Source organism: Pelobates fuscus, chromosome 1 (genome assembly GCF_036172605.1).
Source record: "Pelobates fuscus isolate aPelFus1 chromosome 1, aPelFus1.pri, whole genome shotgun sequence".
Taxonomy (NCBI): Eukaryota; Metazoa; Chordata; class Amphibia; order Anura; family Pelobatidae; genus Pelobates; species Pelobates fuscus.
In genome coordinates, this window is record NC_086317.1 from 326,815,786 (window position 1) to 326,839,995 (window position 24,210).

Consider the following 24,210-nt stretch of genomic DNA (forward strand, 5'->3'; position numbering starts at 1 on the left):
TATAAATTGCTATAATAATAATAATAATAATAATGTCCTGTAATTTATGTAGTTTAACATAATACGACAATAGAATTATATGTACAAAAGAATTGTGTCACTGTTAGCTCATCCTTCTACTTGATGGTTTGTTATCATTCACAATCCATTATAACCAGGCTTTTGATACATATTTCAGGTGACAAAGGAGATTCATGTCCAACTTGTGATTTAATTTCACCAGCACTTCCTGGGCCCCCAGGTCCCCAGGGTCCTCCCGGAGAAAAAGGTAAGGTTTAATATTATTGACATATCTTTTTGACATTTTTATATGTCAATATTTTACTGTATATTCTTGTACAATATAGTAAAAATATGGTATCCTAGGGTCCTCTGGCCTGCCTGGAATCAAGGGAGAAAAAGGTTTAAATGGATATGATGGGTTACCAGGATTAACTGTAAGTTGCGTTATTTTAGTTGTATGAATTTGTAAAGGCACATGTTAAACTCTTGCTCTGTTTGTTAGCTTGATATCTACATATAGATGGCTCTCCACCTACTGTTGCTCTTCCAAGATATTATTACATTAACACTATGTATTCACAAAAGTAATGCTATTGTATAATTCTATGTTCCAGGGATCTCAAGGTCTTCCAGGGCTGAGGGGCAGCCCTGGGGCCAAAGGGGAGCCTGGAGAAGTCTTTTTTGAACCAAGATTAAAAGGAGATAAAGGAAATGCTGGAATCCAAGGACAACCAGGGACACCTGGGAAGGAGGGAAGGCCAGGAAGAGATGGAGCTCCTGGAGCACCGGGTTCAAAGGGTGTGTCGGTATGTTTGTTGTTAAAAAAAATACCTCATTGAATGTTGTACTGTTTATGCTGTCATTTATTTTCATAAGGTAGAAAGATAAATATTCTAATTTACTCACTAAAGTGCTCACTAAACGTCTGTCAAATTCCAAGACATCTCTCAATAGGTAATAATAGCATGCAATGCAATTACTTTGGTGTAATTTTTATCAGTTTGTTTTCATTAGATATTTTACTTATCCATATTCTGATCTATCATTTATTTATCAGATTTTGTTAACTATCAGGTTTTTGTTAACCTTAACCCATTAAGGACTGGGCCAAATGTACACGTTTTGATCAAAATAAAACGTAAACAAAACTTGGAATTTGACTATATGTCTGTTCAACCGTAATTCACCTCTTTCATATTAAGTGCACCCACACGTATTATATATAATTTTATTCAGGAGAAACAGGGCTTTCTTGTAACATCAAATATTTAGCTATGAACCATAATTTAATATGAATAAAACATTGAAAAAATGTGAGGAATTAAGACAATTTGTTACTTTTTTAGTTCTGCATGACATTTTAACTGTGAATGTTATAATACTGTTAGCTTTTACTGCAATAAAATGCACATATTTGTATATTTGTACCCCCTATGTAAACTTTTTACGGTGCTTTGGGAAGTTACAGGGGCAAATATAGCATGTTTAATTTTTCAGTTTTTTTTTACATTTACATTCGCCAGATTGGTTATGTTGACTTTGAGACGGTATGGTAGCCCAGGAATGAGAATTACCCCCATGATTGCATACCATTTGCAATAGTAGACAGCCTAAGGTATTGCAAATGGGGTATGTCCAGTCTTTTTTAGTAGCCACTTAATCACAAACACTGGCCAAAGTTAGCATTAATATTTGTTTGTGTGTGAAAAATGAAAAAAAACTAATTTGAACGCCAATTTTGGCCAGTGTTTGTGACTAAGAGGCTACAAAAAAAAAACTGGACAAACCCCATTTGCATTACCTTGGGTTGTCTACTTTTGCAAATGGTGTGCCAGCATGGGGGTAATTCTCATTTCTGAACTACAATATGGTCTCAAAGGCAACGTAAACAATCTGGCAAATTTCAATGTGAAAAAACTGAAACACAAGCTTTAACCCCTTAAGGACCAAACTTCTGGAATAAAAGGGAATCATGACATGTCACACATGTCATGTGTCCTTAAGGGGTTAAATTTGACTCTGTGACTTTTGAAAACACCATAAAACCTGTACATGAGGGGTACTGTTATACAGGAGACTTCGCTGAACACAAATATTAGTGTTTCAAAACCGTAAAACGTACCACAACAATTATATCGTCAGTGTAAGGGCCGTTTGTGTGTGAAAAATGCAAAAAACATTTTTACTGATGATATTGTTTGTAATGCATTTTACTGTTTTGAAACAATAATATTTGTATTCAGCGAAGTCTCCCGAGTAAAACAGTACCCTCCATGTACAGGTTTTAGGGTGTCTTGGAAAGGTACAGGGTTATATATAGTGCTAGCAAAAGTCTCTCGACTTTCTGCCTGGGTTATCAGGCAGGTCCTGCAAATTGTAATTAATAAAAAGACTTAAGTATGTAAAAATATTACATAAATATATATGTAGAATTAAAATAAATATATATGTATATATATATATATATATATATATATTTACATTTATTTATTTATATATAGGTATATATATAGTGATATATACATATATATATTTATGTGTATATTTATATATATATATATTTACATATATATATATATATATATATATATATATATATATAAATAAAACTATATATATATACATATATTTAATTAATATCATTCTATGTAAATTTTGATATATATATATATATATATATATAAATAAATATTAAAATACACTTAGACAGTGTATGTGTATGTATGTGTAAGTGTATATATATATATATATACTTAGATCATACATATAATATATTTATATATGATCTAAGAGTATATTATTTAATTTTAAACTGTGTTTAAACTTTATTTAACTTTATTTCATGCAGCAGGGGGACTGCCTGTCATTCCAGGCACTCCCCCTGCTGGCACTTCTATGGACGGCTATTCCTCGTGATAACATGGCCCAGGAGGGCCAGATCAGACGCAGGGGGACTCCCTTGGATGCCAGGTAAGTCCCCCCATCACGATCGCCGGCGGGGGATCGCCAGGGAGCAGGAGTGTGGGAAGGACGCCAGCGTTTAGAGCCGAGTTCCAAAGGACGGCATAGTACGCCCGCCGTCCTGAAGGGGTTAACAAGCATAATTCTATCTTGTTACTTCCTATTATATAGTTTCATACCTTCTCTACTGTCCCCCAAGCAACTTACGCAACTTAATTTAAGGAGTCAAATATTGCGTAAGTCCATCCTCCACTTCCAATTCACTGTAAACTACTAAAACCTAAAAAAAAAAAAAAATCCTACCTTCTGTTTACATTTTGAGTAACAGTTCTATCTGTCCATACTAACTTATTGCCATTGTCGATATGATATGGACAACAAATACCACAAAAACGAATACATTTTTATATTTTATTTAGGTCTTTCAGATATATGCATGCCATATTTCTCTAACATGCAAAATGGAAAAGGAACCACACTCAATTCACTTAAGAAAGGGTGCTTAGCTGAACCAAGAGCCAGCACAAACCCATAAGATAATAGATACCAGTATTAGAAAAAGGGTCCAGGCACTCCACGTCTTCAGGCATCTTTTTTGGAACATATTGAACACTGCAATGTTTCGACTCCCAATGGATTAAAATTTTTTTTTAATAAAGGTGCCTGAAGACATTGGAGTGCCTGGACCCTTTTTCTAATACTGGTATCTATATTTCTCTAACATGTCATGAAAATTAAGCATATCCTCTTAGATTAGTGTGCTAACCTTTTATTTAAAAAAACAAACAAACCCTAAAAAGATAATTTAGAGTTTTAGTGATCAGTATTACATTTCATTATGCTTGACTTAAGGAATGATGGCCTGATAAACATATGTGAGTATTGTCTTAAATTAGGCAGTGTTTGGGGCTAAAGGTGATCGTGGACCTCCTGGAGACCAAGGATTTCCTGGTACAACAGGTGAACGAGGCTTCCCAGGAGCTACAGGATTTGGACAAATTGGTCAACCTGGAGACAAAGGAGAGGAAGGGCTACCTGGATATTCAGGTCCTCCAGGTTCTCCAGGTAACTCTTCTATACAATTATTAACAGTTATTTAATATGTGTGTATTAAAATTTTTAAAAACTGTTGGTTGAAAAAAATATCAACTTGGACCACCGACAATACAAACAGGATAATATCGGTGGCGGGGATTGGGAAGGGTTAAAGCAGCACTTATGAGGAAGGAGCAAGTCATTTGATTATTTTAATATGTGTCCACAGTGCAGGGATCTTCTGCCCAGTGCTACATATGTTCCACCACTCTATTGCCACACTGAAAACATAAATGGAGAAAACATAAATGGAACAACAGCAGTAGATTAATTAACGCATTTCACGAACTCTGCGGTATAATATTGTATTTGATAAATTATTCAGTCATGTTTACTGGGATGCTTATTTCTGTAAGAAATAAATCAAACAGATAATTTTTGCATGTAGTACATCTTGATATTCTCCATTGTTACACATTTGTCAACATGTTCAATAATTGTTTTTTTTTTTTATACTGTTGCTAGGAAGCAAAGGAGAACCTGGAAAAGTCATTTTAAAGACTGGACCACCAGGACCAATGGGAACTGCAGGTTCACCCGGATTTCCAGGAGAACAAGGTATGGCAGTATCTGCATTTTAGGTTGTTCTGTTTAACGACAGTACCACACTACATAGAATAAACCCCCTGTGTTTGCTTGTATGAACATTTTAAATATGAAAAGTCAAAAGGCACTAAGGTGACTAAAGGAATAATATAATATTACCTTAATCTAGTGTAGTCTTTGCATAGCATTATTTTGCGTTCTTTAATAAATGAAACACATAATCCAATAGTGCTCTTTGTAAATAAATATCCCAGGTGACAATGGACCCTTACTGGATTGCACCTATTAATTAAAATGCATGCATAAATGCTCAAAACTCCACAAGGAACTAGGATTATTCATATATATGAGTTAGCTGAAAATATGTAGAGACTCGGCCTATACAGTGTAACTGTAAAAACCTTTAATCACTGCCAGAAAAAATGCACAAGATAAAATATTAATATATTGAGAGTTTAATCCATTTATCAGTCCTGGTATCGAGAGATAAGCACAGCATTCCTCTATTTAGTAGAATATCAGGTAGACTCCTCACTGTGTACTCTGATGGTCTGAGCAAAGTCTGTGTACTCCCTAAACATGTTTAATCAGTGACTGGCTTCACTTCTAGGTGAAAAAGGGTCTTCTGGACTTCCTGGAAGACCTGGCTTTCAAGGAGAAAAAGGTGAACAGGGTATACAAGGTGTGTCATACCCTGGGTCCCCGGGTGAAAAAGGTAAGTGGTCCTATTTCTGTGTGGCCCATATTTTTTTCTTTTTTTTTTTTTATCTGTTTTGCTGCTGCCATCTGTCTGCAGCATTCATAGCGCCTATGACAGACATTGCCATGCATTGTGCTTGCTACAAACAGCAAGAAGAGGAAATGGCACATTTTATTGATGCCTTGCATTCACACAGATTAAAACAGTTGTAGACAATGCAATGATGTAAACATATACATTTTTTTAACTTTGGGGTTGAAGCTGGTGCAGGAGGCTGAAAACACATAAATTGCCATTTTTAAACTGCATCTCATTGTTCATCACTACATCGGGTGCCTTTAATTGACTTCTCTATGGTGAATGCACATTCACATTGTCCTTTAATTAGTTACATTTAAACATTAGAATTAAGAATAATAAAACAAGTTCTGTTCATCTTATCCATGGTATCATTCTTATAAAAATCTAAAGACACACAAAGCAGTACTCCCAGTGGCCAATTTCTGTTGAACCAATTTTTTTTTGTCTGTGTAATTTCACAGGTTACCAGGGTATGCCAGGACCCAAAGGTCTCGATGGTGTTCCTGGTTCTCGTGGTCTAGATGGTATTCCTGGTTTACGAGGAACAATTGGACAAAAGGTAACTAAAATATGTAACTTACTTATTTCACTTATTTACTTTCCATTGGCAATGAGAAGTGTAACTGTTGGTTTTCTTGTTCCTGCATAAGTGCTGCTTATTTATTAATATACAGAGGTTTCCTGTTATTGTTGAGTCCAGTTTAAAGTAGCCAACAACTTTTCATTAAGTATCTCTTGTTCTAAACTTGGAAGCTATACGTCTAGAGCTATGTAATAAGTAGGAAGCATTACTCAGATTTATAAATATGGCAGTTGTGTTTGGAAAATGATAATCTGACATACATCAAGTACACAGAGTTAACAATCTGTGGAAGGATTCAGTCAACAGGCTGATTTCGTTAGGCAGAATGTATTCCATCAAAACCTCTTCCATTTTTTTCTTCCATTTATGGTCTAAACCCATTTCTAATTTCCCTGTGCTTCTGTCACGTTGGGCGCGCATCATTGCGGCGGCATTCCCACGTGGTAATGGAAATACCGCCTATCGCTTACCTACTCCTGCGACGCCCCCGGCCTCACTGACAGGAACTCCTCATCTTACACAGCGGCCGGTTCTGTAAACATTATAATCGTTTAAGGTTTTATATTAACCCTTCTAGTGCCTAACCATTTGGAACGTGTGTGTGATGTCACACGCACACGTTCACTGTCACATGCTTCCCTGCAGCCAATCAGGGAGCATTGTAGGCTATTTAAACCTTTTTTGTCCATTTCTCTATGCACTGTCGTGGTTTCTGTTCTGGTTATCCGAGAGTGCATTTCTGGTATTGTCTCTTGTGTATTTTGACCTTGGCTATCCTACTGACATTCCGATCTCTGTATCCCTTGACCTTTGGCTCGGCTCCCAACTATTCTGACTTCTATATTGCTCAACCTTTGGCTTGTTTAATGGTTTAGTGTATTCTGTATTCTTGTCCTCAGCCTGTCTTGTGTTTTTTCCTTTTATACATTAAATCTGGCCGCTCTAAAGCCCGGTAATATGTCTTAGGGTTGTCTTTTTTTTATACTTAAGTTCTGCATGTTTGAGCATATTAGTATATCCTGACATTACGACAGGGCCATGGACCCTGCAGACTTAGGTAGGCAAGTGATGTCTTGCGAAGCAAAGCTAGAGGTACATGATCTCCGCATGGATCTGTTCGCTCAGGTTTTTCAGACATTGCTGGCTCGCACTGCTCACCTCCAGTCTGAGACACCTCCTACTTCCCAGGCTCCACAGCATGCCGCTGTGGAAGTGACCAGTGGTCAAAGGGGGGATAAGCTCCGACCATAAGCTTATCCCCTCCACCTAGATTCAGTGGTGATTCCCAGGAGTGTATGGGCTTCATAAATCAAATCGAGTACCACTTTGAAGCATACCCTGGTTCTTTCCCTTCTGATAGGGCAAAGATCGGGTATTTGATGAACCAACTATCTGGTAAAGCCCTAGCATGGGCCAATCCCTTATGGGAGAGTGGTAGGACTGTAGCTTACAACTGCGTGGAATTCATTACTGAATTCAAAAGATCGTTTGAACCTCTTGGGAAAGTTAAGAAGGCAGCCAAGGCGTTAATGCGGATTAAACAGGGCAATAGATCCTTTGCGGATTATGCCATAGAATCCTATGGACTAGCGGCCGAGGTAGATTGGACAAATAGTGACTTGGCAACAGCATTTTCAGAAGGGCTCTGTGAGGCTTTACTAGATGAAACAGCCACAAAAGACCTACCAGATTTATTGGAGGATTATATTATCTGTATGATGGATATAGATAATTGCCTTAGGGAGAGGGCAAAGACCAAAACACAAACTGTCCATTACTCTGTTTCTCCGGCTCCTCGCATGACTCCTTCTGCTCCTGTAGTTGCTGTTGAGTCCGAACCCATGCAACTGGGAGTGATGAAGCTCTCGGAAGCTGAGAAACAATATCGTAGGGCTGAGGATTTATGCCTATATTGTGGTGAAAGGGGACATTTACCCTTAAACTGCCCTATACGTCTGGAACAAGACCACACCTAAGCACCGTTAGAGGACCGGCCTTATGTGTAATGAAATCGTCCTCTATCCTGCCTCACAACAGGTTCCTCCTCTCGGTTATTCTATCTTGGTGTGCTCATAATATTCCTTGTAAGGCCCTTGTTGATTCTGGAGCCGCTGAGAACTTCATAGGCAAAAAGTTTGTTAGCGACCTTCTTATCCCTCTGAAGGAGACAGCCACACCTTTGGCCATTGAGGCCATAGATGGTAGACCCCTTCAGACACCCATTATAACCCATGAGACTCTTCCCTTATCCTTGTCCATAGGGATGCTACAGAGAGAGAATATAACTCTCCAAGTCATTTCAACCCCTTCATGTTCTATCATTCTTGGCTTTCCCTGGTTGGTGCGACATAATCCGGTCTTGGATTGGGCTAAGGGTGAAATTTGTACTTGGGGAACTAGCTGCAAGGATCAATGTCTTCTCTCCGTCAAACCTTTAGGTCGTATTAACGTGCCAACGGCTGATCCATTATCCACAGTAGTTCCCCCACAATATCAAGGTTAAGGAAGTCTTTAATAAAACCAATGCCGAAGCGTTACCCTCACACCACTGGCGTACATACCGCGGTTGCAGGGTTCGCAGCTGCGATCGGGTCCACCCCTCTAGGCCATGGCCGCATTTTGACAGCCTCTTCTCCTGAGGGGCCCATGAGCTGGCCACATCAGGGCTCCCCGAGGCTGGCAGTGGCGTCACTTTGCGGGCACGCGAGGGAGTGATGCCGGAGCCCGAATATGACATCACTACGGCTCTGGCATCAGTAAGCAGCATGCGAGGGAGCTAAACAGGAGGATCAGTGCTCCCTTGTGCGCCCATAAAGTGACCGGCTGCCCAGCAGCCCCACTGGACCTCAGGCAAAGCTGGAATCCCCTCAGCACTCCCAACGGTAGGGAGACTGGGGGATTAAATAAAAAAAAAATGTGAGTGTGTATGTGTGTTAATGTTAATGTGTCTGTGTGTGTCAGTGAGTGTGTTACTGTGTGTGTGTCTGTTACTGAGTGTGTTAGTTGTGTGTTAGTTTGTGTGTGTCTGTATGTGTGTGTCTGTATGTGTGTGTCTGTTATTGAGTGTGTGTTTTTAGTCTGTTTGGTGTGTGCTTGTCAGTGAAAGTGTATGTCTGTCACTGAGTGTGTGTCTGTCAACAAATGTGTGTGTCTGTTAGCTAGTGTGTATGCGTCTGTTCATTAGAGTGTGTGTGTCTGTTAGTGAGTGTGTGTGTGTGTATGCTTGTCTGTTAGTGAGTGTGTGTTTGTTAGTGAGAGTGTATATGTGTTTGTCAGTGAGTGTATATGTGGCCCTTGGCGCTGGGGTCTCTCTGCCCGATCCGCCTCTCAGCTTCGAACATGCATGCGTGGCAAGAGCCACGCGCACATTCAAACCGCCCATAGGAAAGCTTTACTCAATGCTTTACTATGGACGTCCAGCATCTTCTCCCTGTGATTTTCACAATGAGAATCGCGGAAGCGCCTCTAGGGGCTGTCAGTGAGACAGCTACTAGAGGCTGGATTAACCCTCAGTGAAACATAGCAGTTTCTTTGAAACTGCTATGTTTTCTGCTGCAGGGTTAAAACTAGAGGGACCTGGCACCCAGACCACTTCATTGAGCTGAAGTGATCTGGGTGCCTATAGTGGCCATTTTAGTGTATGTGTATCTACATGCACTGGCACACATACCGCGGTCGCAGGGGTCGCAGCCCTGCTACCAGGTGCCTGCCGCCATGTGTTGCGGCCCGACCCACGCAGTGTAAGCGCCGGGGGGGACCATGGATCCGTTTTTGCACCATGGCCCCATGGATCGTGTGTATGCCACTGCCCCACACCGACCTTATGACTGTGCCATAGACCTCCTGCCAGGTACGATGCCACCCAAAAGGCCGGACGTATCCTTTGTCCCTCCATGAGAGTGAAATCATGGAAGAGTATATCCAGGACGCTCTTGCCAAGGGTTTCATATGTAGATCTTCCTCTCCTGCAGGCGCAGGGTTTTTCCTTGTTTCCACGAAAGAGGGTGATCTACGACTATGCATTGATTATAGAGGTCTTAACAAGATTACTATAAGAAACGTCTATCCTATTCCCCTCATCACAAATTTGTTTGATAGACTCAAAGGGGCCACTGTGTTTTCCAAAATTAGACCTTAGGAGTGCATACAATCTGGTCAGGATATGGAAAACCACTTTTAACACAAGGAGTGGGTATTATGAATATCTTGTAATACCTTTTGGATTGTGTAATGCTCCTGCGATTTTCCAAGATCTTATACGTAAACATCTTAAGGGAGTATATCCACTCATGTGTTCTAGTCTATTTGGATGAGAAAACAGGGGTCTGGCTGCACTTACCTGAATATGCATAAATAGGGTGCTGCTGGGAGCCAATTTATAAAATAAAAAAAGAAAATACAGCGCACTCCATTATCCCCTAAACAGCAACTTCAGTGCTGACAGATTGTTAGTTTCTTTTTAGTTTTTTTTTACACCTAACCAGGCAAAAAATAATGGGGTTTAGTTACATTATATGATCATACATAGCATAAGCCTGCCACAACGTCAATGTACCCCACCTTTGGCAGGTCCTACACTACCAGCCTAGTGTCTGCCTCATGAGCTACTTACTTAGGTAAAAAAATTGCATCTAGTGTTCTCTGCAGTACAAGGCTAAATAGGGCCCTGGGAAGAGGCATCTGTAACAGGGAGGGGTACAAAGCTAAGGAGTTGGCTAGATTTCCAAATACATATATGAGAAAACAGGGGGCTGGCTAGTCTATTTGGATGACATACTCGTTTATTCCCCCGACATTACCACTCACTGTGTTCATGTCTCTCAGGTATTCACTACACTGTTATGCAATGGCTTATATTGTAAATTGGAGAAATGCTTATTTCATCAAGCAGAGGTTCAATTCTTAGGCTACATTATCTCAGCCAAGGGTTTTTAAATGGATCCCAAGAAACTTGAGGCGGTCTTGCAATGGCCCAGACCTAAGAGTCTTAAAGCCATTCAAAGGTTTATTGGATTCGCTAATTACTACCGCAGGCAGGGCTGGTGCTTGGATTTTTAGGTACATAGGCGAAGATGCATTTTTCTTCCCCCCCCCCTTCTCCCCTCTCCCCCCCCCCCCCCCACAAAAACATCTTCAACTATGTGCCTCTTAACCAGCCCCTCTCCCCTCCCCGACCATTAGTGGTCCCTTCCCTGTCCCTTAGTGTTCTTCTCCCCTCCCCCCTCTTTTCCCTGTCTCTTGGTGTTTCTCTCCCATTCCCTCCCTGTCCCTTGGTGCACCCCACACCCCTTTAGTGGTCACACTCCCCTTCCTCGTGTGCCTCCTACCTCTATTGTTGCATAGATCCCTTAAATGAGCTTCAGTTTTCTGTACCCAGCCGAACTGACAGGGAGTGCTCTGTCTGTGAGCACCTCCTGTCAGTCTGGCCAGGTACAGGAAACAGAAGCTCCTGTACCGCGCTCCGCTCCGCTACACTCTGTACACACTGACAGTCACACACTCAATGACAAACACACAGACATCACTGACAGACACAGACTCATTGACACTCATTGACAGACACACTGATAGTCACACACAGACTCAATGACAAACATACTCTCACTGATTTGACAGATACACACTCATACACTGACAAACACACTCATCATACACTGACAGACACACTCATACACTCACATGCACACACACAGACGCACTCACTCACACACACACGCTGTCACTCACAGACACACGCTGTCACTCACAGACGCATGATGTCACTCAGACGCACACACTCTGTCACTCACAGACGCACACTCTGTCACTCACAGACACACACTCTGTCACTCATAGACACACACGCTGTCACTCACAGACACACACGCTGTCACTCACAGACGCACACTCTGTCACTCACAGACTCACACACTGTCACTCACAGACTCACACACTGTCACTCACAGACACACACACTCACTCACAGGCACACACTCTGTCACTCACAGACACACACACTGTCACTCACAGACACACACTCTGTCACTCACATACACACACACTGTCACTCACAGACACAGACACTCAAACAGACACAGACACTCACACACAGACACATCACATACATTCACTAATTATTTTAGAAATAAACCTTTTCCACCCAGCCTCCCTACATGGAGAGCTGGTGTGGATGATTGATAACCATTCCCTGGGGTCCAGTGGGGCTGCTGGGCTGCTTGGCTGCTGGGCTGCAGGAGGCCAGACATGAGTCTCAGCACCTTTACGTGTGAGATTAGCAATGAGAGAAACAACTGAGGAAAATCCTTTAATAAACCTGCGGTCAGGGCCGGCACGTCCATAAGGCGGCACAGGCGGCCGCCTTAGGGCGCACGGGCTCTGGGAGTGCAAGATTTCAGTGACCGGCAGGAGGGAAGCTCTCCCTCCTGCCAGGCCACCATCTCGGCCCCCGGCGCGGCGTGCGCAGTGCTGTGATCAGGCGCGGCGAGGGAGCTCTAACCTCACTGCTCTGCTCCCTCGCGCGCTGTCTGCTGATGCTGCGGGAGCCGGAATATGACGTCATATTCTGGCCCACCTGCGGCATCAGCAGACAGCGCGCGAGGGAGCAGAGCGGTGAGATTAGGGCTCCCTCGCCGCGCCTGATTACAGCACTGCCGCATGCCGCGCCGGGGGCCGAGATGGTGGCCTGGCAGGAGGGAGAGCTTCCCTCCTGCCGGTCACTGAAATCTTGCACTCCCAGAGCCCGTGCGCCCTAAGGCGGCCGCCTGTGCCGCCTTATGGACGCGCCGGCCCTGACCGCAGGTTTATTAAAGGATTTTCCTCAGTCGTTTCTCCCATTGCTAATCTCACACGTAAAGGTGCTGAGACTCATGTCTGGCCTCCTGCAGCCCTGTTTGCCTTTGAACAACTTAAAACCCTCTTTTCTACTGCCCCTATTCTCATGCATCCTGATCCTTCCAAACCTTTTGTGCTAGAGGTTGATGCTTCTGAAACAGGAGTAGGAGCTGTCCTCTCTCAATGGGAGTCTCAAAACACTCCACTTCATCCTTGTGATTTCTTCTCCAAAAAGTTATCCCATGCATAGGTTAATTATGATTTAGGGAACAGGGAGTTGTTGGCTGTAATCCTAGCATTAATAGAGTGGAGACATCTGGTAGAGGGAGCTAAATAACTCATAATGATCCTTACTGACCATAAGAATTTGGCCTACACAAGTGAGGCAAAATGTCTCTTATCTAGACAAGCTATATGGTCCTTGTTTCTTTCTCGTTTTAATTTTATCATCACGTATAGGCCTGGTTCTCATAACACTAAGGCAGATGCCTTATCTACACAATTCGAAATTGGCTCTGATCAAGATCTAGTAATCGTTCCTATTATACCACCTGAATGTATAGTAGCTACTACTATATTAACCATGTCTTCCTCCTTGATGGACAAAGTACATGCAGCCCAAACACAGGTCCCTGACGGTAAACCCAACAATAAATTGTATGTTCCACCTATGGAGAGAATAGAAATACTCTCCTTGAATCATGATAACAAGTAAGCTGGCCATGCCAGGATTTGGAAAACCTTATCCTCCATATCTAGACAGTTTTGATGGCCTTCTTTACATATGGATGTTACTGATTATATTCAGGCATGTACTGTTTGTGCTATGACCAAAACACCTCATAAACTGCCTTGTGGCCCCTTACAGCCATTCCCTGTCCCTGAAAAACGTTGCTCCCATCTTGCCATGGACTTCATTGTAGATCTACCACCATCTAAAGGACATACCACCATTTTAACTTTGGTAGATCGTTTCACGAAAATTATCCATTTGATTCCACTCCGTAAACTGCCCACCTCTACTGAGTTGGCCCAGATCGTCATTAAAGAGATATATAGATTACATGGGTTGCCACAAGAAATCGTATCTGATAGAGAACACAGTTTGGTTCTGAACTAGGGGTTTAATTGTCTTTTTCCTCATCATATCACCCCAAACAAACGGGGCTACGGAAAGGGTTAATCAATCTATAGAGGGCTTCCTGAGATGTTTCATATCACACAACCATGACAACTGGTATGACCTTCTTCCTTGTGCTGAATTCACACGTAACAACACTACACACAACTCCTCACAGCATAGCCCATTTTGTCATTACTTATGGTAGACATGCCCTTGTTATCCATTCTCAATTTCATGAAACCGTTTTACCGGTTCTTGATAAACACCTTCATGATCTTCAAGAAAGGTGGAAGCTTGTACAGCATGCATTGTCTTTGGCTTTGATTCATTGGCCCATATGTGATCTCTAGGAAACTCAATCCTGTGTCATATCCATTTGCGCTCCCTCCGGCCTTATGTATTCCTAATGTTTTTTCATGTGTCCTTGCTCAAACCTCTGTTGTGCAATCGTTACTCTAAGCGCACGTTGCATCATTCTCCTGTGTCTGTCGATGGTCAGGACAAGTATTGGATCCAATCTATTGTGTACTCCAGGTGGTCGCGTGGGGTGTTGCAGTATTTAATTCATTGGAGAGGTTATGGTCCAGAGGAGCATTTGTGGGTTCCTGCCTCTGACGTTCATGCTGCTAGGCTGCTGCGTACTTTTCATGTCCGGTTTCGGCCCCTTCCCTCCCCGTGGGTGGTTTTCGGGGAGCGGGTACTGTCACGTCGTGCATTCACCGAATATTTACCCTGTCTCCAGGCACCCACCGGGACCGCTCATGCCCGGGAGCGGACTGGGACCCAGTGAGCGCATCTCGTTGTGGCTGCATTCCCACGTGGTAATGGGAATGCTGCCTATTGCTTACCTTCTCCTGCGACGCTCCAGGCCAAAATGACAGGAACTCCTCCTCTTACACAGCGGCCGGTTCTGTAAACATTAGAATCGTTTAAGGTTTTATATTAACCCTTCGAGTGCCTAACCATTTGGAACGTGTGTGTGATGTCACACACACATTCACTGTCATATACTTCCCTGCAGCCAATCAGGGAGCACCTTAGGCTATTTAAACCTTTTTTGTCCATTTCTCTATGCACTGTCGTGGTTTCTGTTCTGGTTATCCGAGAGTGCATTTCTGGTATTGTTTCTTGTGTATTTTGACCTTGGCTATCCTACTGACATTCCAATCTCTGTATCCCTTGACCTTTGGCTCGGCTCCTGACTATTCTGACTTCTATATTCCTCGACCTTTGGCTTGTTTAACGCTTTCGTGTATTCTGTATTCTTGTCCTCAGCCTGTCTTTTGTTCTTTCCTTTTATATGTTGAGTCCGGCCATTCTAAGGCTCGGTAATACATCTGCGTGTTTGGGCATATTAGTATATCCTGGCAGCTTATGTGTCTGTCTAGTCCCTTGCGTATTTAATGTGCCTAACCAGAGGTTATGTTTGTCCATTGTGTCTTTGTTCACGTACATGTACTTCTTAACTTCAGAGTTTTATTTTTACGTTTCAGATTCAGGCTTTGCCAGAGGTGTGTTGTGGTGAATAGCCTGCCATCAAATGTCAATTAATTGTGACAAGACAATCATTTCAATTCCAGTTATGTTGGACCCTAATGTGTTCTGATGTGTGGTCTTTTTGAATTTGGAATTTCCTAGGTAATTTTATGACCTTTGTGGCCTGTCATATGTGCTTGCCTGTGGTCACGCAGTTCATACTTTTCATTGAGGATACTGCAACATCAAGCACATTTTATTCTTGTGCTTGATTTTTACTATGACCTATGAAGGTTAGCATGTGACCATGCTGACTTAAGTCCTTTACACTTAGGGTCAAGTAGCAGATATGTGCAAAGTACTGTGATCCTGTTATGCATTCCAGTAAATAACTACCAATTTAAATATGTGCAGTATGGTGATATCGACCATGCATTGCATCCTCTCAATAGAAATAACATAACACTACATGCAAATGGTGTTAGTCATAGTACTAGTAATACATATTTAGAGTATCAGCTGTATTGCCACTACTTCAACAAATGTAGTTTATTTCCTTATTCTCAATAATCTGTTTTGTATTTTCAAATTGCATTTAGGGTGAGCCAGGGTTTGGTCTACCTGGGCAAAAAGGTTTACCAGGGCCTCCAGGACCTTCAGGCTTACCTGGAGAGAAAGGAAATCAAGGTGCATCGGGTATTCCAGGAGAACAAGGTCTGCCGGGTGTCCCTGGTCATTTAGGAGTTAAAGGTAAATGTCTGTTTAAATACAATTAAAGACTTATTTACTTCTGTTTAATGCTTATATCCCATCTTTCGAGTACATGCTTCTTGAATAATCTTAGAATTATGTTGGAAATTGCTTATGGTGGGGAGAAAGCACCATCTTAAAGTTATCAGAGAACACTGGCAATGTTTTTGGATGTGAATTCATATGTTGCTTCAGAGTTTGAATACATGACAAATAAGTGGAAAATAAAAGCCTAATCTCTATGGGGTATTAAGTTATATACTGTGTGTTAAAAAATCATATGTACAGTGAGGGAAAAAAGTATTTAACTCCTGCTGATTTTGAATGTGTGTCCACTGACAAAGAAATGATCAGTCTATAATTGTAATGGTAGATGTATTTTAACACTGAGAGACAGAATAACAAAAGAATCAAGAAAAACGCATGTCAAAATAGTTCTAAATTAATTTGCATGTCAATGAGTTAAATAAGTATTTGATCCCCTTGACTTCGTGGTGGCAAAACCCTTGTTGGCAATCACAGAGGTCAGACGTTTCTTGTAGTTGACCACCAGGATTGCACACATCTCCGGAGGGATTTTGTCCCACTCCTCTTTGCAGATGTTCTCCAAGTCATTAAGGTTTCTAGGCTGACATTTGGCAACTTGAACCTTCAGCTCCCTCCACAAATTTTCTTTGGGATTAAGGTCTGGAGACTGGCTAGGCCACTCCAGGACCTTAATGTGCTTCTTCTTGAGCCACTCCTTTGTTGCCTTGGCTGTGGTTTGGGGTCATTTTCATGCTGGAATACTCATCCACGACCCATTTTCAATGCCCTGTCTGAGGGTAGGAGGTTCTCACCCAAGATTTGATGGTACATGGCCCCGTCCATCATCCCTTTAATGTGGTGCAATTGTCCTGTCCCCTTAGCAGAAAAACACCCCCAAAATATAATGTTTCCACCTCCATGTTTGATGGTGGGGATGGTGTTCTTGGGGTCATAGGCAGCATTCCTCCTCATTAAAGCACAGCGAGTTGAGTTGATGCCAAAGAGCTCGATTTTGGTCTCATTTGACCACAACACTTTCACCCAGTTCTCCTCTGAATCATTCAGATGTTCAGTGGCAAACTTCAGACAGGCCTGTACACGTACAAAGAAACTAGTCCTGCGCTCCAATTCTTATTACTCCTGGGCGGCAGCAATGACCATAGTACACATCAGCCAAAAATACATATTGTAAAAAACAAAGAAAAAAAAGTTACCTGTTCTCTTTCCACATCCCTATGTATTTTTAAACAAATGGAGGTTTTTAGTTACCTCCAATGGCCATCAGAGGGTAAGCCCACCTTCAGACAGGCCTATACATGTGCTTTCTTGAGCAAGGGGGACCTTGCAGGTGCTGCAGGATTACAATCCTTCACAGCATAGTCTGTTACCAATTGTTTCTTGGTGACTATGGTCCCAGCTGCCTTGAGATCATTAACAAGATCCTCGTGTAGTTCTGGGCTGATTCCTCACCGTTCTCATGATCATTGAAATTCCACAAGGTGAGATCTTGCATGGAGCACCAGACCAAGGAACACTGACCATTATTTTGTGCTTCTTCCTATTGCGAATAATTGCACCAACTGTAGTCACCTTCTCATCAAGCTGCTTGGCAATGTCTTGTAGCCCATTCCAACCTTGTGTAGGTCTACAATCTTGTCCCTGACATCCTTGGTCAGCTCTTTGGTCTTGGCCAAGGTGGAGAGTTTGGAATCTGATTTATGGATTGATTGATTGATTGATTCTGTGGACAGGTGTCTTTTATACAGATAACAAGCTGAGATTAGGAGCACTCACTTTAAGAGAAACAAACACACCCCTGTGTTAAAACACTAAAACTATATACAAGCACCCCTTCAAATGCCAACACTGTACATTACACAATAGCGCCAGTAAATGCCGCAACGCTGTACAGATATACAACCTACAAAGTTTGACTTGGGGTGCCTTGGAAAAATATTGAAATATTAAGGGTGCCTTGAACCTAAAAAGTTAGGGAACCACTGAGTTAGACACTCTGGATTTTTATATCACAAGTCATATATATCTCATGCTTGCCAAATGATCAGCATCCCCAAACATAAAGCTTACCCTGAACTGCATTGCAACGTCTCTGTATGTGTGTCAGTCATGGTTATTGTCTATTTATACTCTACACCTGTCGTTATAAAATATTAATCATTGTTTAAATGTGTAGTTTTTCAAGTATTCCTTTAGTTTGTTTCATATTTCCTCTTGCATTCCATGTTTTAAAAAAAGACTGCTGCAGTACAGCTATTTTACACAATGTCTTTTTACAATAAGGTGATACAGGACCTGCAGGTGCACCAGGTATGCAAGGACCCCCTGGTATTCCAGGAATGGGTCCACCAGGTCAACAAGGAATGCAAGGTCCACAAGGACCACCAGGACTAACAGGTAAGTAATATAGAGCACATTGCATGTTTTCCAATTTATGTATTTGCGTGTGGATTATGAACAAATATAAAACGTTTTTGTTTTTTTTCACTTTAAAGGAATAAAACATTTTATAAATAATAAAACACTAGTAAATAAACCTTTCATTTCAAATATTTAATATTTTCATTTAATTTAATTTAGAATTTAATTGGCCAACTTCTAAGTGCTATTCCTTCTTTTACAAGAGTAAACAAAAATTCTATTTTCAACTTCAAATATGCTATCCAGATAGAACACTGAAAATATGAGCACAATATAAATGTCATAGACAAAGACATCAAACTTCCTCTAACTACCTATCCAACTAAAAATATAACTACCTATCTACATTATATTGCAGGATCTGCTGGAGCAAAAGGAGATCGAGGTTTTCCTGGTTACCCTGGTTTAGATATGCCTGGGCACAAAGGAGATAAAGGAGAGACAGGCTTTCCTGGGGCCACAGGGACACCAGGACAAAGTGGCCAACCAGGCATACCAGGGAAAGAGGGGATTCAAGGTGTTCCTGGTAAGTTTGTGCCATATTTGTCAAAGATTCACACATATAGAATGAGACATTAAACCAGATAAAATTCAATGTATCTAGAAAGTTATCTAGTTTTATCCATTCAGTGTGGATGTATAATAACTTATTCATAATACTGAAGAGTTTACCTTTTTAACCTTACGACATGATGATTGGTACAAAGATGGTATCAGAGAAAGACTGGAAATGTTTGTCATGAAGAGAAAGCCAATAAACAAGTATAAAATAACTGTCCCAGAAATTAATGAAGGTCAGTTTATATGTCAAATCCTGTTTAAAGCATCCTAGTAATCCCCCAGAGGTGCTGTTTAATAAACCTATTGTGAAAGCATGGTGTGGCAAAATAAAATGTCTTTCTCTCCTTACAATCAGAGTAGAATAAAGGTACGTTTACGCTATGAGCAGTACAATTGCACACACCAATTCTGCTTCATATTCTATAATAATTTTCACGAAGGACTTGCTTAAGTTTTTTTTTTTTTTTTTTTTTTTTTTTTTAATTCTTTATTTTTGTCGTGCGGGTGATTACAGAGCATTGTCATGCGCCACAACAGCGTTTGTTTACTTAAAGTTACATATTGATTAAACAGTGGCATGATAATCTTGCACAATTTTTCTTTTTTGTAAAACATGCTAAGCTAAGTAGTTTTGGTTAAACGATGGCAATCTATTTGATATCAGGTTAGCTCGAAAACGATTATTACAAGGCTAGGTAAACAGGGTTAAACTTTAAGGTTGCTAATAATAAAACAGGCTTATATGAATCGAGAACATAGTGAGGGTTGAGCAGGCTCATACTAGTTATGCTATTTTAAGAGGCAAACAGGTTGATACAATCGGTGAGATATTCATAGTTAAACAGGCTTGTGCTAGGCGGCACATCGATCAAATTAGTTATTAGGTGATTGCCTAAGTATAGGTTAACCCGCTAGGATCACAGTGCGTCTACTCAGGACTAAATTATGCAACAGGCAAAGTACATCAGGTATAACAGTGTTAAATTTTCAGCTTACAAATTAATGGGAATCAGAACTGCATAAAACAAAACATAAGTGTCAGCGTCGCTTATTATATATTCCCATGGAAAGACTGTCACATTTTGATATTATATAAACACGGTAATACAGGTTGGGTACAACTATTGCTGGAGATTAATGAGGAAATACGTTTGCTGTGCCTCTTGCCAGATATAGCTAATTCAGTTAACGTGTTATTGACGGCATAATGTAAGCTTGGTAGTGTAGCACAATTATAAAGAGATGCGTGTGCTATGCTTTTTATCAAGGACTCTTAGTAAAGTAAACATGGTATATGGTACAAGCAAAGTTAGAATAAGTAACGTTGTTGATCACAATGGAATGAACAGGCTTGCATCATTAAACATACACACGTACAAACATGTAGAAATAGGCTGATGAGAGTAAGAAAAACATGGATGAGCAGACGTGGATTGACAGTGTAGTGGAAATGTCAGGCTTATGGGTCACCTTAGGACACAGTCCGCTATGTTGGGGGTGTTCACGGTTTTGGGGACCCCATAGGGGGCAAGTCCAACTTCAGCATTGTCGGTGCGAATCCCCCGGGTGCCAGTCCGGGTGCTATGCTCACTTACTGGCTGAAGCGCAATTCACGGCCGGCTCGTCAGCCGACTCCCCTGCGCGGCTGTGAGGATGCTGGTGCTTGCGAGGAGATTGCAGACGCTTGGCCTCTTTGCCTTCCTCCTGCTCTCTCCGCTTTGCTGGGGTGGTTTCTCCGAGTGTCTGTAGGGCTCGCCCGAGATCTTCTGGGAGCCACTGGCCCAAGGGTGTGTATGGGAATGACCTTCTTGCCCCGGGTCTGTGTGAGGTCTTGCATCCGTCGGCCACAAACTCTGTGCGTGGTGCAAGCAGAGTTTCCTCCACGTGGGAGATTAATAGAGGGCTTGGCAGTGTGCTTGTGCTTGCGCTGCTTGGGTCTCCATTTGTGTGGTTGATGCGGTCGGGTGTTCCCCAGTCGGACCTTCAACCCGGGTGGGCTCTGTGGCTTGGGATTAATTGGGGGCAATGTCGCTGTGCCCAAGGACTTTCCCCTCACCTCCCTCCGTCCGTGGCTCTGCTCACCATTGATCTGTGGGGTGGTCAGTGCGGGCTGGGCTGTGAGATGCCTCTCCCAGAACTGTTCCCAAAAGCGGTTGAAGCTGTCCTCTATGCCTCGCATGGTGTCTTGGTGCAGCCTGTTGTGTGTGAGCAGTGCCTCCGTTTCAGCCGCCATCTTGGGTGCTCCGAGCTTAGGTGCGTTGCTGTTTTGCTGTTTGTCTTTAGGCAGGTCGATTGCTCCAGACCTCCAGCACGGACCGTGATATCCCCCATCGGTCCAAAGGGGGGGGGTAGGTGGTGAGTATATAGAGGGGTCGGTATGCGCAGGTGCCGGTGCGGAGAGCGGCCGCCTCTCCCCGGCCTCATGGCAGGTAGGCCCCATGCTGTGTGTGTGGGTTCCCGGAGGTTGTTTGTTTGGATTTTGGTCTCGCTGTGTTCCTCCGGGGGTGCCCGTCGTCGCTGTCACCTTCCAGGCAGCATGTGTGCCATTATTCTGGGGTTTTACCCCTTGTTTCGGTGGTTTGTGCCAGGAGCTGGGGTATAGCACGTCCATCCAGCCCGGAAGTTAGCTCCGCCCCCCCCGGACTTGCTTAAGTTTTACTGTACTGTTTCTCACAGAAATTCTATATGGTTTCTTGGAAATAAGAAGAATTGTGTGATACATGTGTGTGTGTCCATACAAATTGTATTTAAAGTGGCTCTGTCAACTCAAACTTGCCTTTCTCCTATTGTTTCCTCTTCTCTTCCTCTTTTAAAATCGGTTATTTTCTTAATTTCTGATTTATTTATTTTTTAAAACATAGGTCAAACTAGGGACTACTTTATCTTATGTATTTTTCCTACACTTGATAATCTTGGGAAAGGGTGGGGCTTAAGGCAAGCTCCATTTTCTTTCTCAAACTAACAAAGGCAATAGTTCATACCTTATATTCCACACTTTGTCCATATTTTCAAATGTAGGAAAACGTACATAAAACCAGGAAATCCATATCTTATGTTTTAAAGAGAAATAGATCAGAAATGAAAAAATAACATATTTTGAATAAGGGAGAGAAGAGGAAACAATAGGAGAAAGGTGAGTTTGAGGTGACAGAACCACCTCATTAAACGTCATTAGCAGATTTATCACACCTTCTTTGTGGATCCAAAGAATGGAGGATGTTTGTAGCTTTTCGTTATTGGTGATACTAGGCATATATGTATATTTTTATCATTGTATATTATAATACATAATAGTTCTTATAGGTTTTTCTGTTTATCATGATGCACCAATTAACTCCATGATCTCCACTTCTAGGTCCAAAAGGAGAGATGGGAGTTATGGGAACTCCAGGAAGTGTTGGCCAACCAGGAGCACCAGGAAATCCAGGGCAACCAGGGCCAAAAGGTGGGAGGTGTTTTGATAATTAAATATAGTAATGTAAATATAAATAAAATAAATAATATATATATATTTGTTTTGAATTTTATATAATTAGATTACAATAGATATTTTGAGGGGGAGGGGGGGCAGTAACAACTATCTGAGAAAAACTCTGAAGCTTTTTAGTGTGTCCAGTGGGCACCAGAATAGCCCCCACCAGTCCAAAGGGGGGTAACGGGGCTACTTTGGCTGCAAATGCTTGGCCACAGGTGGGAGATCGTCTACCTCCCCCAGCCATCTGGTCCATAATCTCAGCCGGCTGCAAGGCCAGAATGCAGAATAAAATGGCAAAAGCATAATAAAATGGCAAATGTCCCCGTCGGTAGAGGTGCCTGTTGTGCTGGTTTTAGAGTCTTCTGCCACAATTTTTTACTGTTTTAGTAGCTTTAAAAGTTTTGCTGGCAGGAGCTCCCAGAAAACACGTCTGGCCAGCTTGCTAGTCAGGAACCGCCCTCCCCCCTTGAGTTTTTATTTTTGCTGCAAAGCTTATTAAATACCCTCATGCCATACTGATAGTTTACTAGACACACATGTTTTAAGAATGACACAAATATGTAAGGAGTAATGTAAAATATAATTTCAAAAAGAAATTACAAGTTTGTTAAATTGAATCTACTTATGGTTTACCATATGTTTTATTAGTTGCCATATATACTTGATTTCTGATTCAAATAATGTATCACTTTATTCATTTGTATCTAGGTGACACTGGTGTACCTGGCTTCCCTGGAGAGTCTGGTTCTTTCGGTGACAAGGGTGAAAAGGGTGAAGCAGGATTGCCAGGAGCCCCAGGTTCTATGAAAGAATTAGACATGGATGCTATGAAGGGTGTCAAAGGAGAGAAAGGAGATAGAGGTAATTTTGCAGATAATCTCAAGACACTAAAACACACTATTCATCTACTTGTTTGTTAAATCTGTGTTGTTTTGGCTAATCTGTATTCCTGAGATATTGATAACCACATATTGACCAAATATAGCCCACTTGAAAAGAAGTACCATGCACCTCGTAGGTTTTTGTGGGTTCTTTATATAAAAAGCAGTGCTTTGTATTGTCAGACCATATCATATCATATTAATAAGTATGCTCTTTACAAGATAGTTGATCAATCTCTGAACTACTTAAATTACTTCTGAATTAAATATTTGGAGTAAGGTAGTGTTGACCTAGAAATGTTATTAAACCTTGCAACTTCCAATATTTTAACAATATACTGGACTATAATCTACCAATTTAATTTTTCTTTACACGTGGACAATTTGTTCTAGGGATAATTTCTCCAGTTAAATCAATTCAAACATATGTCCAGTTGGGTACTGGGTAATTATTTTTTAGACAAGGTAAATTCCTGTACAATTTCCCATCAACTGATTTATTTTGTTCTCCTCACATTTTACTGTATTGCAACCTAATATGTTTCTGCAGTTAATAGCTCAGTGTAAGTCCAGATGATGATAGTTATGTTATGTATACATACTTTCTGGGTTTCACATATGACCTTGGATAACTGCGGAATTTGTTGGCGCTATATAAATAATAACATAATAATAATA

The 24,210-nt window shown here is 41.5% G+C and overlaps 1 protein-coding gene across 1 annotated transcript in view; it reads left to right on the forward strand.

Annotated features, from left to right (window-relative positions):
* COL4A1 (collagen type IV alpha 1 chain) overlaps window positions 1-24,210 on the forward strand; it is a 205,899-nt gene that overhangs the window by 125,874 nt on the left and 55,815 nt on the right. The window contains exons 23-34 of the mRNA XM_063459844.1: window positions 179-268; window positions 367-437; window positions 618-809; window positions 3,861-4,029; window positions 4,525-4,617; window positions 5,216-5,320; window positions 5,848-5,945; window positions 15,999-16,149; window positions 18,478-18,591; window positions 18,974-19,141; window positions 22,532-22,621; window positions 23,360-23,512. Coding sequence (XP_063315914.1) covers window positions 179-268; window positions 367-437; window positions 618-809; window positions 3,861-4,029; window positions 4,525-4,617; window positions 5,216-5,320; window positions 5,848-5,945; window positions 15,999-16,149; window positions 18,478-18,591; window positions 18,974-19,141; window positions 22,532-22,621; window positions 23,360-23,512 — 1,494 coding nt within the window. The remainder of the gene's footprint in view (window positions 1-178; window positions 269-366; window positions 438-617; window positions 810-3,860; window positions 4,030-4,524; window positions 4,618-5,215; window positions 5,321-5,847; window positions 5,946-15,998; window positions 16,150-18,477; window positions 18,592-18,973; window positions 19,142-22,531; window positions 22,622-23,359; window positions 23,513-24,210) is intronic.